Source organism: Staurois parvus, unplaced genomic scaffold (assembly GCF_062004578.1).
Source record: "Staurois parvus isolate SC_StPar_1 unplaced genomic scaffold, SC_StPar_1.0 ptg000175l, whole genome shotgun sequence".
In the NCBI taxonomy this organism is placed as follows: domain Eukaryota; kingdom Metazoa; phylum Chordata; class Amphibia; order Anura; family Ranidae; genus Staurois; species Staurois parvus.
In genome coordinates this window covers 3,288,871-3,307,434 of record NW_028317971.1, presented here as the reverse complement: position 1 = coordinate 3,307,434, position 18,564 = coordinate 3,288,871, and the positions used below count along the sequence as shown (strand labels likewise).

At 41.0% G+C, this 18,564-nt stretch overlaps 1 protein-coding gene across 3 annotated transcripts in view; it reads right to left on the bottom strand.

Annotated features, from left to right (window-relative positions):
* CHCHD3 (coiled-coil-helix-coiled-coil-helix domain containing 3) overlaps nt 1–18,564 on the bottom strand; it is a 212,557-nt gene that overhangs the window by 160,653 nt on the left and 33,340 nt on the right. For all 3 annotated transcript variants that reach the window (XM_089676877.1, XM_089676879.1, XM_089676878.1), the window contains exon 3: nt 5,487–5,568. In XM_089676877.1, the coding sequence (XP_089533003.1) occupies nt 5,487–5,568 (82 nt within the window). The remainder of the gene's footprint in view (nt 1–5,486; nt 5,569–18,564) is intronic.

Sequence of the window (18,564 nt, the reverse complement as noted above, 5' to 3'; positions counted from 1 at the left end):
AACGAGCGAGTGTTGCAGGTCTCTTCTGTTCAAAACCTTTTTGTAGCCCTTCTATGTGCTCCTTACATTTAAAAGATAGTTAGAAATTGGAATGGTTGTTTAGCTAGTGTTTTTCAAGCCTGCCACTGGTTACCTTCTCTGCATGTACACAGAAGTTACCCTGTGGCAAGCACTGCACATGCAACTCAGTCAGTGTACACAAAATTAAAAAAAAAAAAATATTTTCAAAATAGATAGTGCCGCGCTCCCATGTACCAATATGTATATCTTATACTTTCAAAGTGCTAATGAATAGCTTTCAAGATACTGCATGTATCAAACAATTATTACTAGTGACTCAAAACATCATTGTGAATATTAATCTTCATGCAAGTGACATTAATAACTGATAATCCTAAGGTGATAGTGCCTATTAAAGTACAGTGATATACAAATCAGAAATACTCCTCTATTCTACTGTGATCCTTATAATTATATTGTGCAAACACATATATATTATGTGCACGTGCTTATGATATATTCAATAAAAAAAAAAAAAAAAAAAAAAAAAAAAAAAAAAAGTCTTTCAAAATAAATGTGCAGGTGGATTCTTGGTTCCCTCTCGCCGAGTGCTTAATGGTCTCCCTATGTGCTCACCTCTATATTTGCCTGAATTAAATCCAGGCAAATACACTTTTTATCCTTCCAGGATAGATGGGATGGAATGATGCTCTTGAATTATCTCAGAAGGTGGATGTGGATTTATATTTGTTCTCCTGTAGCTGCTCATGAGTGGGTATACTGACCATCTCTCTGAGGATCTCCCAATTCCCCTCCTGGGGCTGTTTCCTTTTCCAGTCCTCCTTATATCAGCTCAAAGGGTGTTGTTCAATTGAGAAAGGAAGACAAACAGACCATAGTGTCTTATCCTTGTGCAAAAAGGGGGTTTATTGCTGCCAGTTGCACAGTAGTATACAATTGTAGTCCAGCATAAATGTGCTCTGCCTCTGTTCCTGCAGTGCTGTCTACCTGTGTCTGTATTCAGATCACCGAGCCTCTCCAGTGCAATGTCGTGACGTCAGAGCCCCTCCCCAGGGGAGGGGCTCTGGCGTCACGACATTGCACTGGAGAGGCTCGGTGATCTGAATACAGACACAGGTAGACAGCACTGCAGGAACAGAGGCAGAGCACATTTATGCTGGACTACAATTGTATACTACTGTGCAACTGGCAGCAATAAACCCCCTTTTTGCACAAGGATAAGACACTATGGTCTGTTTGTCTTCCTTTCTCAATTGAACAACACCCTTTGAGCTGATATAAGGAGGACTGGAAAAGGAAACAGCCCCAGGAGGGGAATTGGGAGATCCTCAGAGAGATGGTCAGTATACCCACTCATGAGCAGCTACAGGAGAACAAATATAAATCCACATCCACCTTCTGAGATAATTCAAGAGCATCATTCCATCCCATCTATCCTGGAAGGATAAAAAGTGTATTTGCCTGGATTTAATTCAGGCAAATATAGAGGTGAGCACATAGGGAGACCATTAAGCACTCGGCGAGAGGGAACCAAGAATCCACCTGCACATTTATTTTGAAAGACTTTTTTTTTTTTTTTTTTTTTTTTTTTTTTATTGAATATATCATAAGCACGTGCACATAATATATATGTGTTTGCACAATATAAATATAAGGATCACAGTAGAATAGAGGAGTATTTCTGATTTGTATATCACTGTACTTTAATAGGCACTATCACCTTAGGATTATCAGTTATTAATGTCACTTGCATGAAGATTAATATTCACAATGATGTTTTGAGTCACTAGTAATAATTGTTTGATACATGCAGTATCTTGAAAGCTATTCATTAGCACTTTGAAAGTATAAGATATACATATTGGTACATGGGAGCGCGGCACTATCTATTTTGAAAATATTATATATACACTAGCATATGAGTCAGTGCAAGTGCCAGCGAACCTCACGTGAGAAATAAGGACATCTAAAGTCACATATTGAACACCTCATTTCATAATAGCTCACAAGCATTCACCATTTATAAAAAAAAAAAAATGCTAGAAGTTAGAAGCAGCGTATTTTGCCAGAAGAAACATTTCAGGTCTTCTGTCCAAAACATTTTCGTAGCAGTTTTTTATTTTTTCATTTTAGCTTAACTCTAACACTAGGTTTTTTGCTCACATGCATTTTATTGTGCCATTTATAGTGTTGAACTGCACTGGCATTTAGCGGTTTCTAAAAGCATTTTTATGCATGTGATTCACTGTGGAACTTTATGTTCATTTGCATTTACTTTACACATTTTTATATAAAATCATTTTTTTTAATGATCTCCTATAAATTAATATAAAATGTTAATGTTTTAGGTTTATTTAAATATATTTCTGGGATGGAATCTGCAAGAAGAGAGGCTTGGGTTTTGCCATGGCTTGGCATGCAAAGTCTGAGTGGGAAAAACATTTGAGAACTGCTACACTACAAATAATAAAAAGAAAAAACAGGGGGTTGACTTTCTCAACACTTTCACTTATGTAATTTACTACCAAACAATCCTGTATCAAAGAGTTCTGCATATTTCCAAATATGCTTTAGAAAAGCACACTTTCCTATTTTGATGAATTTCAACTCACAACTGCACAAATGTATTTTTGTAAAGAGTCTCATTCATGAGCAACAAGAACTTCTTCCAAGACGTAAGAAAAAATATACATTCAGAGGACACATTATTAAGCATAATAATTTAACATGTATAAAAAAATTCCTATCATCAGCAATAGTACTCACACCGTGGTCTCGTGAAATGTAACTACTTGCCATCCTGCCCACAGTAATTACACTGCAGGTTATAAGCAATAACAGTATATATTATTATTATACAGTATTTATATAGCGCCAAGGATTTGCTCAGCGCTGTACATTATAATGGGAGACAGTACATGAGACAGTACAGTAACAATACAATACACAAGGGGTTCGAGGGCCCTGCTCCTTGGAGCTTACAATCTAGGAGGGAGGGGAGAGTGGTACAGGAGTAAATAGCTGTGGGGGATGGAGTGGTGGGAAGAGCGGAGATCAGCAAATTAGGTGAGGGCGAGGTAGGCTTCTCTGAAGAGATGGGTTTTCAGGGTGCGCCTGAAGGTGAGGAGGGAAGGTGACAGTCTGATGGATTGGGGTAGGGAGTTCCAGAGGATGGGGGAAGCCCTGGAGAAGTCCTGGAGACGGGCATGGGTGGAGGAGACCAGGGAACTGGAGAGAAGGAGGTCTTGTGAGGAGCGGAGAGTGCGTTTTGGGTGGTAGATGGATATCAGGCCAGTGATGTAGTTTGGGGCAGTGTTATGAACAGCTTTGTACGTTAATGTTAATATTTTGAATTTTATGCGTTGGGCAATCGGAAGCCAGTGGAGGGATTGGCAGAGGGGGGCGGCGGATACGGAGCGGTTGGTAAGTTGGATGAGTTTGGCCGCAGAATTCAGGATGGACTGAAGCGGGGATAGCCTGTGTTGGGGTAGGCCGGTGAGGAGGGAGTTGCAATAGTCAGGTCGGGAGATAAGGGAGTGAATGAGTTGCTTTGTAGTTTCTGGAGTTAGGAACATGCGTATTTTAGAGATGTTGCGGAGGTGGAGGAGCTGTTCTCCTGGCAATGCCAAACCTAAACACTTCCATTGGATTGCCAGACAGAAAAACGTCATTCGTCACTCCAGACAACACGCTTCCACTGCTCTAGAGTTCACTGGCGGTGTGCTTTACACCTCAGCATCTTACGCTTTGCGTTGCACTTGGTGATGTAAGGCTTTGATGCAACTGCTCGGCCATGGAAACTTATTCCATGAAGCTCTGTACGCACTGTTGTTGTGCTAATCTGAAGGCCACACAAAGTTTGGAGGTCTTTAGCTATTGACTCTGCAGACAGTTGGCGACTTCGGCGCACTGTGCACTTCAGCATGCACTGCCCCTGCTCTCTCACTTCGTGGCTGAGTTGCTGTTGTTCCCAGTTGCTTCCACTTTGTTATAATACCACTAACAGCTGATCGTGAAATATTTAGTAGCAAGGAAATTTAATGGATGGACTTATTGCACGGGGGCAATCTATCGCGGTACCATACTTCAATTCACTGAGCTCCTGTGTTCGTAGAATCAGTCTGCATTCCTAGGTGCTTGATTTTAAAAGAGTGTGTGAGTGTGAGTGTGTGTGTGTGTTCTTCTCCAGGTTAAATAGTTCAACCTCACAGCACTATCGAATGGCAAAACAGTTATTTTAGTATTTAATCACTTGCCGCCTAGCGTATGTATACAAACATCCGGGGCAGCAAAAGGTTATACGGTACTAGGATCATGGCTGCACTATGGTTTTCTTCAGCCAGGAATTGACTGTCAGGCAAAAAAAAAAAAAAGTGAACCAGGCAGCTTTACAGCCACATTGATCACGTTTGCATTATTTGGAAGACCTCCCTGCCTGCGAATGTTCCTAGGTTCACTCCTTCCATCCGGGAGCCTGCTACCACAGTAAGCAGTCAGGATTGCTGCTGATAGAGGTGCAGCTGTTCTCCCATCTCCTCTATAACAAATGATCTGGTAAATGACAAAATGACATATTTCCTGGCTGTTCTAGATCGTGTTTGATCAGATGCCTGGGAGGGCAGGAGAGACATCAGGGGTCTGATAGATATCACAAAGGGGTTTATTCAGCCCCTTTTAATAGCAATAACGTTAAATGAAAAAAAATTAAAAGTGTAAAAAAAAAAAAAAGTAAATAAAATAAATAGACAAAAATAATTCTGGGGCCCTTACACAGACCATAGAATATTCAATTTTCTTTCCATCCACCGGTCCATAATAAGATCCACAAGGAATAATATATAGAGAATTGGCGCAAAATAAATCCACCACAGTGCTTCAATAATGATAATCTCTATGGCTTAAAGCGATATTAAAAGGTTCGCTTTTGTTTTTTTTGGAAAATAACAAATGTGTATATTTACCTGCTCCATGCAGTAGTTTTGCACAGAGCAGCCCCGATCCTCCTCTTCTCAGGTCCCCTGCCGTGCTCCTGGCTCCTCCTTTCTGTCGGGTGCCCCCATAGCAGAGGAGACACTGAGGGAGGGGGGGTGGGGAAGAGGAGACTCTGTGGGGGGCCAGAGGAGACAATGGGGGGGAGGGGGCACAGGAGACACTGTGGGAGGGGGGACACAGGAGACACTGTGTGGGGCAGGAGAGCTACTGTGTGTGGGGGGCGGGATACACTGTTGGAGGGGGAAAGAGGAGGTTTAATACAGTTAGGTTTAATACCATTTTAATTCACTCTATATGATTAATGATACCTTTGGACCACTGTGTCACCTATATCAGTGCTGCATTTGTTTCCTTATAATCCACTGTGCATATTCATTTGATAGTGGCAGCAGGTATTTTATCGGATTCCTGTATGATTGACACAGTGCAGACTATACATTAATTTAGATCCTATAAAAAAAAAAAAAACAAACCTTTTTTGATTCTCAGACTCTCTTCTTGCTTGTTCTAGTGCTAGTTCTTCAGCAATTTTTCTTCTGAGCTCTTCTTCATTAACTAATAACATGAGGAAAAATAAGTAAAATTATCTGCTTTTGCCTTGTAATACAGTCAACTAAACATTATATATTGTGTGATTAACTGAAAACACTGTACTATACGCCCCTAACAAATTAAACATTTCACTTCACTATAATTTATGTTGTCAAACCCCAAGAACCAACAATACAATAGTGCAGAGACCCTGGCTCTTCAATAATCTTAAGAGTAAATTTAGACGTGCATCTAAGTCTCCCTTTCCTCCAAAGACCAATACGCATTTGGATTGCACTTCAGAGCCTACTGACAGGTGTGAGGAAGCGATGTGACTCCGCATCGCCCGTTTTAACCCCATTTTTGCTGACAAACATGCTACTACCACGTGCATTGCATGTGGTTGAGGGGCGTTTGCAAAGCTTCCTATTTGCTTGAGTGTGTCGAATTTGGCAGGCTTTTCGCCCGTTGATCGCTACTGTGATGAGAATGTGAAATTGGAGCCCAAAAACTGACAGTGCAACCATGTTGTTCAAAATTCAAAGTCAGCCATGACATTTCTTTTTTAGCAGCAGTGATCTCCCACAGCCATCCCACTTCAGGACATGGCTACATTAGGACTTCATCTTATACAATTAAACTTTTAGCTGCATTTCAGAAAATCCTTATCAGTCAACTGAGAGGACACTGCAGACCCTCTTATTAACTAACATAAAGCAAGGCAACCAGATAAACTTTTGATTTAGCCCATCAACGTCCTATTAAAAGGACAATCCACATCCTAGTCTCGGCTCTAATAGCAGTCATAAAACTGTCAAATCCAGGCTCAAGTAATTGCTAATATTAAAGTAGAAATACAATGTAAATGAGCACCATAAACCAAAAGAGTTATTTAATTCATTTTTAATATTCAAGGCAAACTACAACATTCATTCATGTCTTCATACTTTAATTTATTGAGACATTGCTTAATTTGTTGAGAAATCGCTTAGAAAAACACCCCTCTAGCATTTCTGACTGTGGCCAGCTTGATGATTCATGTAGCAGTTACTTTCTGCCTGGAATCCCTCTACTCTTAGCTCATGCATACAGGCAAGGAGAGTGTGTGAAAAAAACCCTTTCTCCCCTCCTGAAGACTCCTGGTATGTATGACATCATTTGTCTAGGCATGGAAACAAAAAAGTAACTGAAGAAATGTAAAAAAAAAAATCAGTTTAAAAGAAGTAAATGATATACTTTCCTATCTATTTACTAATGTTAGCAGCATAAGGATTCAAATTAGGCAATGCTGATATTGAGAGAGGTTCCTCTTTAAGCAAATAAATGTCCCGGATAACCACCTGTCGTAAATAGTTTTGCTGAAGTAATTAGCAAATATACATTTCTGGGTATCTCATCCTGGGAAATCAAAACTTCAATGTATGTCATAACTCCTGAGATAATAACAGTACAGTATATTCACCTGTATCAATTACTTAGCAGTATTTTAAGCCCAAATACCACTATAAAAGAATGTACTGGAGGCAAACTGGACACATTACATATCCTAGGTGAAACGGACATATGGTACCCATATTTATATTGATTCAAAATGTAATTCCATGCTGGACAATATTATACCACTTGCCATAATGCAACCTATAAATATCCAAAGATATTAATACCTGTATAAATCTGGAAGGACCTTCTTATTTGTTGGACCATTTCTGTCCACACCCTCATCAAGGCCAGAAAAGAGGGGCTGCATCAGCAGTCTAGAGCTCTCAACATCAAGCAAGGGACTTGAGAAATACGGATTCATCTTTGTTAAGTATTTTCACTTTCAAACCCTTTTTATTTTTCTGCTGCATTGTCTTTTTTTCTGTAAAAATTTTGTTTGCACTTTTTTTGTCTTTTATTAAGTATTTCAAAATGGTAATATTGTCTCTAATGCACTAAGACAGAACTTAAAGAATCCCTGGCTCTTTGAAGAACGCGATTATATGATAAATCTCCGGATAATACTGTCTGTGGTGACAGTGTGTATTACAGACATTTATTCAAAAGTCATAGCGCTAATATTATGAACATTTTACATTTTAAAATAAAAATATCTGCTGGCAGTGATTGATTGGGGGTATAAAGGGTTACCTGATTAGTTAACCGAACCCAGTGACTATCACTTTCAATGTGCTGGCACTCGTCTATTGTTCCATAAGCTGGAAAATATTTATGCAGTGTAAGGCTGGGAGTGTCACTGTTGCTGATTAGTGACAACGCAGTTTGAGTTTGACCAGCTATTTGTCACAAGTTGGTGAAGGTGGCCAGGGTCTGACACTGCTTCTGTCACAGCTACACGTTTGGTAAACCTTGCCGTGAGCACAAAGCGAAACATCATTACCGCGACATGTGAATGCTCCATCCACTGCCCACTGCAGCTTAAGGATGGGCATCTGGCAGGTAGAAAAAAGCAGCACAACCACACATTTTTGCCACGCACCCCCCCCCCCTTCTTCAACCGCATGTCTAAATTAAGCCTTGGAGCTGAAAATATGTACAGTATCAAGAAGGAGCTTATTTCTGAGCACCCCACTTTTGCAGCAACTTATGCAACAGTGTTGGGAAGAACTTTACAAACAATATTTAAAAAAGCCCCTGAAGTAAAAATCAGTCATGGTTTAACCCTTTCGCTGCCAGGGGGTATACACACACAATCCAGTGGCTGCAGCCTCAGAGCAGGCTGAGAATCCCCTCGCCTCTTAGCACCGCCAACCACATTGGACAGAGGTGACAAGTACCCCAGCCATAGGGCACTCCTCCTGTCCATCACACTGCATTTTCCCCACCCACCAACAAATGCTAAGCAATTCTATTAGTGAATGAGTCTCAGTGGGAAGGCAGTGGGTGTGGTGGACGTCCCCTCCCGCTGCTTGTAAAAGCAATTCAGCTGATAGTTAGCCACTCTGAGTGATTGTAGAAGAGGGCCGACCGGTTCTAAACCCTGCTACTTGCCTGCAGCAGGGCTAAATGTAAAAAAGAAAAAAAAAATCCTCTTGCCCAGCAACCGGAACTGCATGTCCTGGGCATCGGGCGATAGGAATTGCACATCCCTGCAACAGTGAATGGGTTGACAAAAGCCCAGGTGCCAGGATGCAATTTCTAGTCGCCATGACTACCTGGCGTCTGGGATTTGTTGAGCCGTTTCTTTAAAGTACAACTGTTAAGAAACAAACAGCAAGTACGCATAATCAGACATTATAAGAGATTTACAGTTTGCAAACTGAAGTATCATCTGAGCATTGAAGGTTAAAAATTACACACCAGCTCTTAGGCCTCATGCATGCTGACGCCATAACATAAGGACGTATTTCCAGCCGTACTCAGGTACATACTGCATTCATTTCTATGGCTGGCTATATGCACCCCCTGTGGATGCCCAGACATGGAAAAACATCAGGGATTTATGGCAAATCATATTTTATGCCTCAAAGCATCCGTGTGCATGAAGCCTTTAAGGTAAGAAGCTTCTAAGTGTTAATGGAGGAAGGTTTACCATTTCATAGAAACACGCTGTATGCAATGGCTGGTAAACCGCTATTCCCTTTATTTATGATTTACATAAAAAGTCATCAACAGTCTTACATTTGAATATGCAGCATTATGTTCAAACAGTTTACCAATTAGGACTATTGATCAATAATCAAAAAATGTAAAATATGCTCCAGGATTTTCACATTTCAATCTACAGTTTAGCAATATGTATTCACAATATCAGAAATTCAAGTCACAGCTAATTAATAATTCTTTTCACAAGAAATTTAGACTGACACAGTAGGATATGAAAAAGAGCAAAATTGCATCAATTCTTTTCACAGACTTAATATTTTCTATTTTCAGTGCAAAATAAAGGAAAAGTGGCATTAGGTATTCAAAGGTCATCTCCTGCACAGTTCACAACAAAATCACTTTACGTGTTTAGAACCAGACAGGAATAGAGGAGTGCTAAAAAGAAGAGCATCACTTCAGAGATCAATGAATAAATGGCTCTTAAAGTTGTACTAAACCCATTTTTTTTTTTTAAATTGCCAACAGGCAAGCTTTTAGGAAAGAAAAGACCCTATCGGTCTCTTCTGTTATAAATGGTTCCCCTAGCAGTCCATTGAAATGTACATTGAGCCACGCATGCTCAACACAGCCTGCATTAATGGCACTTGATGTGAGCCACAATGATATGACTCCTGGTCGCATGTGTGAGAGTGACATCATAGCAGCTCAGCCATTTAAGCAGCCAAAAGAGACAGAACCCAGAAGGAAGATTGAGCAAAGATGGAAGCAACCGAGACCTGCAAGATTGGTGACAATGGAGAACATTATGATTTAAACCTGCAGGGAGACCATTGTTTTTAACTATTACTACTGCTTTAATTTTTTCACCTAAAACCAAACAATGATCACCATGCCAGTTAGAGCATTTTCATCCTACCCAGATCTTGATAACGTATACAATAACATATGAAGCAGTACATAGGCAGACCAAGGAATCACCTCAGCCTACACCGCAACAATAAACAGATACAATTTAAAAACAACTTATTCACATTTTATAAGATATTAAAATGTATGTCTACCCAAAAAAAGCTTTTTAGCTTTCCAAAGAGTAGTTAAATGCTAAAACATAGGTTAAAACATCTGCTGGAGCTTAATCAGAAAGATCTGCCTCACTTTTTGCCTTGGTGACAGTTTTTCAAATAAGGTAAATCTCCAAGACCAACACAGATGGAAGTAAACCCAGGGCGGCACAGCTGCGCAAAATCACACACGCATATATATATATATATATATATATATATATATATATATATATATATATATATATATATATATATATATACACATACACACATATACAGTGGGGATCGAAAGTTTGGGCACCCCAGCTAAAAATTTGTATTAATGTGCATAAAGAAGCCAAGGAAAGATGGAAAAATCTCCAAAAGGCATCAAATTACAGATTAGACATTCTTATAATATGTCAACAAACGTTAGATTTTATTTCCATCATTTTCACTTTCAAAATAACAGAAAACAAAAAAATGGCATCTGCAAACGTTTGGGCACCCTGCAGAGTTAATATCTTGTACTGCCCCCTTTGGAAAGTATCACAGCTTGTAAACGCTTTTTGTAGCCAGCCAAGTCTTTCAATTCTTGTTTGAGGTATCTTTGCCCATTCTTCCTTACAAAAGTCTTCCATTTCTTTGATATTTCTGGGCTGTCTGTCACGCACTGCTCTTTTAAGGTCTCCATAGATTTTCAATTATGTTGAGGTCAGGAGATTGTGAAGGCCATGGCAAAACCTTCAGTTTACGCCTCTTGATGTAATCCCCCGAGGTGTGTTTAGGATCATTATCCATTTGTAGAAGCCATCCTCTCTTTAACTTCAGCTTTTTCAGAGATGGCATCAAATTACCATCCAAAATTTGCTGAAATTTTATTGAATCCATTTTTCCTTCTACTCGTGAGATGTTCCCTGTGCCACTGGCTGCAACACAACCCCAAAGCATGATTGATCCAACCCCATGCTTAATAGTTGGACAGATGTTCTTTTCATTAAATTCTGTGCCCCTTCTTCTCCAAACGTACCTTTACTCATTCCGGCCAAAAAGTTCAATTTTAACCTCATCGGTCCACAGAACTGGTTTCCAAAATGCATCAGGCTTGTCTATATGTTCATTTGCAAAGTTCAAACGATGATTTTTGTGGTGAGGACGTAGAAGAGGTTTTCTTCTGATGACTCTTCCATGAAGACCATATTTGTACAAGTATCTCTTTATAGTGGAATAGTGTACCACAACTCCAGTGTCTGCCAGATCTTTCTGGAGGGATTGTGCAGTCAAACGTGGGTTTTGAATTGTTTTTCTCACAATCCTGCGAGCTGTTCTGTCTGATATTTTTCTTGGTCTTCCAGATGTTGCTTTAACTTCCACTGTTCCTGATGACTGCCATTTCTTAATTACATTCCGAACAGAGGATATTGACATCTGAAAACGCTTTGCTATCTTCTTATAGCCTTCTCCAGCTTTGTGAGCGTCAACTATTTTCAGTTTCAGTTTTCTAGACAACTGCTTAGAAGAACCCATGGTGCTTGGGGCAAGGTCAGATGAGTCTGGGCATTTAAAACCTTTGAGATTGACATCACCTGGTCTTCCCAGACGATGATTGAGAACAATCCATGACACTGGCAGGTCTCAGCTTTGCAAAGGGGGCAGTGCATGCTATAAATTCTACAGGGTGCCCAAACTTTTGCAGACGCCATTTTTTTGTTTTCTGTTATTTTGAAAGTGAAAATGATGGAAATAAAATCTAACTTTGTTGACATATTATAAGAATGTCTAATCTGTAATTTGATGCCTTTTGGAGATTTTTCCATCTTTCCTTGGCTTCTTTATGCACATTAATACAAATTTTTAGCTGGGGTGCCCAAACTTTCGATCCCCACTGTATATATACATACACATACACACATATATATAGATATACACACATATATATATATATATATATATATATATATATACACACACATATACATACATACACACACACGTGATTTGCATTTCCAGGTAGGGAGCGCGCGCACGAAGCGCCACCATTGGCAGCTAGGGATGTCAATCACTGAGTCCTGGCCAGCACTAGGTGATAGTTGGCAAAACGGACAGGGGAGAGACCTGTGTGTAAACAACACAGGTCTCTCTCCTGTCAGCTTTGTAGCTCTCTGGACAGCAGAGAAATACAAAGCAGCATGTCTCTCAAGTAAAACAGCACACAATGTAAAACACACACAACACACTGTTAACCCCCTGATCGCCCCAGATGTTAACCCCTTCCCACCCAGTGTCATTAGTACACTGTCAGTGCTTTTTATTAGCACCGATCACTGTATTAGTGTCAGTGGGGATGTCTGATGTTTGTGGCAGTTCCCACCCAGTGTCAGAATGCCCGCCGCAGCCCTGCAAGAAATCGCTGATCACCACCATTACTAGCATAAAAAAAATTAAAATAAAAATTCCAGTATATATACCACCATTTGTAGATGCTATAACTTTCACATAGACCAATTAATATACACTTATTGGCATTTTATTTTTTTTTTTAGCAAAGACGTAGCAGAATAAATTTTGGCCTAAATTTATGAAGAAGTTTGATTTTTTTTTTAAATGTTTTTATTGGATATGTTTTATAGCAAAAAGTCAAAATTGGGGTTTTTTACAAAATGAAATTGGTCTTTTTTTGTTTATAGTGCAAAAAATAAAAACCGTAGAGGTTTTCAAATACCACTGAATGAAAAGTCTATTCGTGGGGAAAAATGAAAATTTAATTCCTGTACAGCGTTGCATGGCCTCGCAACTGTCAGGTAAAGTAACGCAGCACCATGTTGCAAAGAATAGCCTGGTCAGAAAAGGGGGTAAATCCTCTGGAGGGCATGTGGTTAATATCAGCAACTATCTTTGTTTATGATTATATTTGTTTTATGCATTTAATCTCCCTGTAATTACAGATATTATATTGCACTGGCCTGAGCCTGCTGATAGGAGCTGCCATCTTGGATTTGACATCAGCATCCCCAAGCAGACTCAGAGCTGTCACTCAAATGGCACTCTGTAGTATTCCCCAGCTATCATTTATTTATGTTTGAGGCTCACTGAACAGCCCCTCATTTATCTGATGACAGGGTAGAGAGGCTGATGGTAGGAGCTTTCACACAGCAGAGCAGTGAAAAAGGCCAGAAGTGATACAGTTTCCACTCTCCACATAATACAATTAGGTCCTACTTTTTTTTTTACATTACCGTTTAATTACTTTATGGTTGCACAGACAAATTACTGATCTTGCCTGAAATTCCAACATTTTCAAACAAGTTGTACAAGCTCCTTTTGTCTGTCTACATAACTGCAGGTGGAGGAGGAAGGAAAAAGAGACTGCATATAGAAGAAGTGACACTTTCAGAATGTGGTCAGATACCTACCAATGTTATGGGTCACAATATCGGGAAAAAAAACAATGGGTGCCAGATAAAACTAAGTTTATTGTTGCCAAGTAATGCAAATAAACAAACAAGAGATCCCATTCTGGTTTATCATCATCCTATAAACTACTGCCCACTTCTGCTGATTTAAGACCTGGGTGAGAAAAAAAAATTGCCTCGTTCACAAAGGCGTACTGAAGCGTACACCCATGTGAGGGCCATGTTTTGCCTGCACATATATACTAAAGGATCTATATTGCAATAGAACTACAAACACCCTACATGGTACAATCCAATGTACTGGAGCTCTAGAAGAGTCAGTCAATCTGAGATATTCCAACAATCTTTCTAAATCAATGTCCAATAGTCCATATACAAATTCTTCAAAAGAGCAAGAAAGGCTTCTTAGTAATCAGCTGCTGCACCCAGGATTATTCACAGAGAGGTGAAATCAATCTAAAGAAAACAGAAAAGGGGAGCACTTCTAACTGTAGCTATATCATCAGATGATACAAAGTACATTTATTTTCCTCACCTGATGTACAAATACTGTATAGTACACCTTTATTGGAAGATGTTGCATCCAGCCTTCCTTTATATATAATCTTCCTCCATCTCCGGGCTGCCTGTCACAGGCAGTGTGTGCTCTGATGAAGAAGGTGCTTCTTTCAAAACATGTTGGCCAGTTAGGACCCCCTGCCCTTTGGAGTGTATCAAATCTAGGTTTACTGGGCTACTGAAGAACAGCTTGATGAGAGATTTTTAATCACCTGTGTATGTGTATATATATATATATATATATATATATTATGATGATTTTTAATAAATGCTGTGGGATAATGCCCTAGGCTGGTGCACTCTCTTTTTTTCATTTCTTGTAGTGTGTTCTGCTTTCGTCTGTGTCTCCAGCTCAGGATTAGACTGTCATACTTGTGCAATTGCTGGCTCCTGGATTGCAATGAGCAGCACTTCTCACATGTATATGTGATTGTGAACGCAGGTCAGACAAGAAGCTAAAACAGTCAGACACTGAGTTCAGATGTAAAACTGGACTTCAGTCAGGTGTTATCAAACTAAACTAAAACACTTTATTGTATGCATTTCTGAGCAGTTACTCCGCTTCCTCATCAGGAAAAGTGTTATAAGTGAGCAGTGGCATGTTTTGCCTGCATAGAGTACAGGCAGTCCTATTCATATCAACTGGGATGCCGGCTTCACAAACACGGCTGCTCCCAATTTGACAGTCATGTGGGTGTGGGTCCCTAAACACACAGGGGTTTATTTACTAAATCCGGAGGGTGCAAAATCAGGCTCACTTCTGCATAGAAACCAATCAGCTTCCAGGTTTTGTTGCTGAAGCTTAATTGAACAAGCTGAAGTTAGAAGCCGATTTGTTTTTATACAGAAGTGAGCGTGATTTTGCACTCTGCAGCTTTAGTAAATAAACCCCAAAATGTCTGATCCTAGGCAAACACCAAGTTCAGAAAGACTTACCCGTCATCATAGTGCCCAATTTCAGAATGGAGAGACAGAAAGGCTGTGAAAGTAGAATGTATATTTTCTGCAAAGGTTTAGTATTACATGTCTATTTGAAAAAATTAAAAACTATGAACTAAAAGAATATCTCCAGGAAAAAACATCTTTACATGTCCTTGTTGCTGATTTCCTACCTTCACTGGATAGGTCGTCAAACTTCTGGTTCACTCAGTAGTTGCTCTGAAATAGCCTGTTCATTTTCAAATCAAACTGTTAATTTTCTTTGATTTCCTGTTTGTAAGATCAGTGGCTGCTATGCCTCTTATTCCCTCAGCCACTGGTCTTGGCACATCCCTTCTGTAGTTCTCTCTCCAGGAAGCAGTGATGCAATGCAGCCCCACTTGCAGTGGTGGGCAGATCGAGACTCTCAGACACATTCAACATGTACAGGCCTAGTGTACCCATCCACACATTCACTACAATTCCCTATAGTTGATAGGAACAGTAGCTTCCTTTTACTGTAGAGAGAGGAGAGGATATGATGTAATCCCTGCTGTTACACCTCCTCCTTGTCAGAGCAGATGCTGTTATCTTTCAAATTACAGAAATAAGGTCATGAAAACCCAATTAAGACTTTTTTTTCTAAATGGTAAGGATTTTCAGAAGGCTATTGACTGTTTAGCATTTTTTGTAGGGAGTGTACTATTGGGTGATCTTTTTTTTCCTATCTTGGAGTTATGGGGGGTAGCTGAAGTGAAAAGAAATTGGGAAAATGGAAGCTCTTGCTCATAATTTTGCATAACAATTTTGCGTAATGAAATTTTATTAGCTGCAAGGGGCACCAGGCTTCACATCTACTACAGATGTCATAAATCAACCTTACCTGCCAAAAAGCTTTTCTTAGGCTCCATGCACACTGGCTTAAAAATTGCTGCTTCTACAGGGGTTTTGTGTTTTGTCTGTAGAAGCAACTCAGTGTTATCCTATGTACCCATGTACATTAGGACGATCAGAGGCATCTTTTAGGATCAGGCAGGAAAAAAACCCTTCTGGTTTGCGGTTTTGAATGGAGCTTTCTGGCAGAAAAAATGCTAAACTCTTCTAAACTCGCCTAAACTGTGTACAAAAATGCTCTATATCAGCGTTTTTTTTTTCTGATAAGCGAACTGGCATTTTTTTTTTAAAGCCCAGTGTGCATTGAGCTTTAGGAGCTCATAGCGCATTTTTCCTCTGATTTCCAAGTCAGAACACAGATTAAAACATGGGTAGAGAAAACAGCTTTGTAGCAGTCTAACAGTCGAATCCAGGAGCAAGTAGGCACCAGTTATTTTTATTATACAGGATATATATAGCATTAACAGTTTGCACAGCACTTCTAGAAATATTAAGCAGCCAATACACTTACAATACAATTCAATGCAAGAGGAAACAGAAGGCCCTTCTCATTAGAGTTTACAATCTTAGAGGGTGGGTCAAGTGCAACAAAAGATAATGACTGAGGGGGGATAAGCTCATGGAGAAAGTAAAAAGGTGTATTAGTTAGCACAGGCTAAAGAGATGGATTTTCAGGGATCACCTAAAGTTGGATAAAGTGCTTTTGCTGGTCAAAACAGAAGGGCACCACAAAATGTAAGATACTGTAAAGATTTAAAATATGGCAACATGGCACATATTTTCAACACATGCCAAGCACCCCATAAGTCTATAACAAGTCTTTTGGTCCAGTACAAACATCTCCATTTATAGGCCACTGCAGTAGTGGTGACCCAAATATTGTATGCAATGTTCTAGACTAGCTATTCCCATTCATTCTAACTAATCTGTCTCCTCGTCCTCAAACGCCTACCCCTCCAAATGTCAAACTATTACCAGCCGAAACCTCCGCAACCTGAACCCTGCCACCCTCCACTCTGCAGCTGATCAACTCTATGACAGAATACTTCTCCTGTCCTGCCCCGACCTGGCCACGACTGTCTATAACAACTCGCTGTCAACCGCTCTTGACTCGCTAGCGCCTTTAACCACACGAAACATCAGACCCCGACCACTCCAGCCCTGGCAGACCGATCATACCAAAACTCTCAAACGACGCAGTCGTGCGCTGGAGCGACAAAACCAGATCCCAACTAGCGTTTACCCGCTATAAATCCGCCTACACCTCCTCCCTCCACGCTGCCAAACAAGCCTACTTTCTGACCCTTATCAATACCCTCTCCTCCAATCCTTGCTGGCTCTTCTCTACTTTCAACTCTCTACTCTCTCCGCCCCCACCCCCACCCAGCACCTCACTCACCGCCCTCAAGATTGCCAATCACTTCAAAAACAAGATTGACACAATTCGCAGGGACATCCCCGCTGCCCAGACCTCCTCCCCACCCATCTCCTCTCACACAGCAACCCCTTCAACACCACTCTCCCTTGGCCTCACCACTGTTCAGACCTCCACCCCACCTAACATCCCTCACACTGAAGCCCCCTCAACATTCCACTCCTTCGAGCTTACTACCACCGAGGAGGTCACTAAGGTCTTCTACGAAGCCCGCCTCACCACCTGCTCCCTTGACCCTGTCCCCTTACAACTCCTATGACCTCTCTCCTCCTCCATCCTATGCTCCCTCACCCACATCTTTAATCTCTCCCTCTCTTCTGGCGCATTCCCCTCCCCTCTGAAGCACGCACACATCACTCCCATACTCAAAAAGCCCTCCCTGGACCCCTCTGACCCGAACAACCTTAGACCCATCTCCCTGCTGCCATTTACATCCAAACTCCTTGAGCGCTTAGTCTATAATCGCCTAAGCTCCCACCTCAACGACAACAACCTCCTCGACCCCCTACAGTCCAGCTTCCGTCCCCTGTACTCAACCGAAACTGCCTTACTTAAACTCACCAACGACCTGCTAACCGCCAAAGCTAATGGCCACTATTCAGTTCTCCTACTCCTCGACCTCTCCGCTGTTTTCGACACAATCGACCACCCCCTCCTCCTCAAAAAACTACACTCCCTCGGACTCAGAGACTCCGCTCTCCTGGCTCTCGTCCTACCTATCACAACGCTCCTTCAGCGTTACCTATAACGCTACCACCTCCCCCTCACTCCCCCTCTCTGTTGGGGTCCCTCAAGGCTCTGTCCTCGGGCCCCTTCTCTTCTCCATCTACACCTCCTCCCTTGGCCAACTGATACACTCTCACAGCTTCAACTACCATCTCTATGCCGACGACACGCAAATCTATCTCTCGACCCCTCACCTCACCCCCTCAGTCTCCGCCCGAATCACTAGCCTGCTGAATGACATATCAGATTGGATATCGCTCCACTTCCTTAAACTGAACCTCTCCAAAACCGAGCTCTTAGTTTTCCCCCCCAGCCCCCGCACCCCCCCTCCCCACTGACTTCTCCATCATGTCCAACAATGCCACCATCAGGCCCACCCTGCAAGCCAGAGTACTTGGTGTCATTCTTGACTCCAATCTATCCTTCCATCCCCAAGTCCAATCGTTCACAAATTCATGCAGACTCCACCTTCGCAACATCGCCAAAA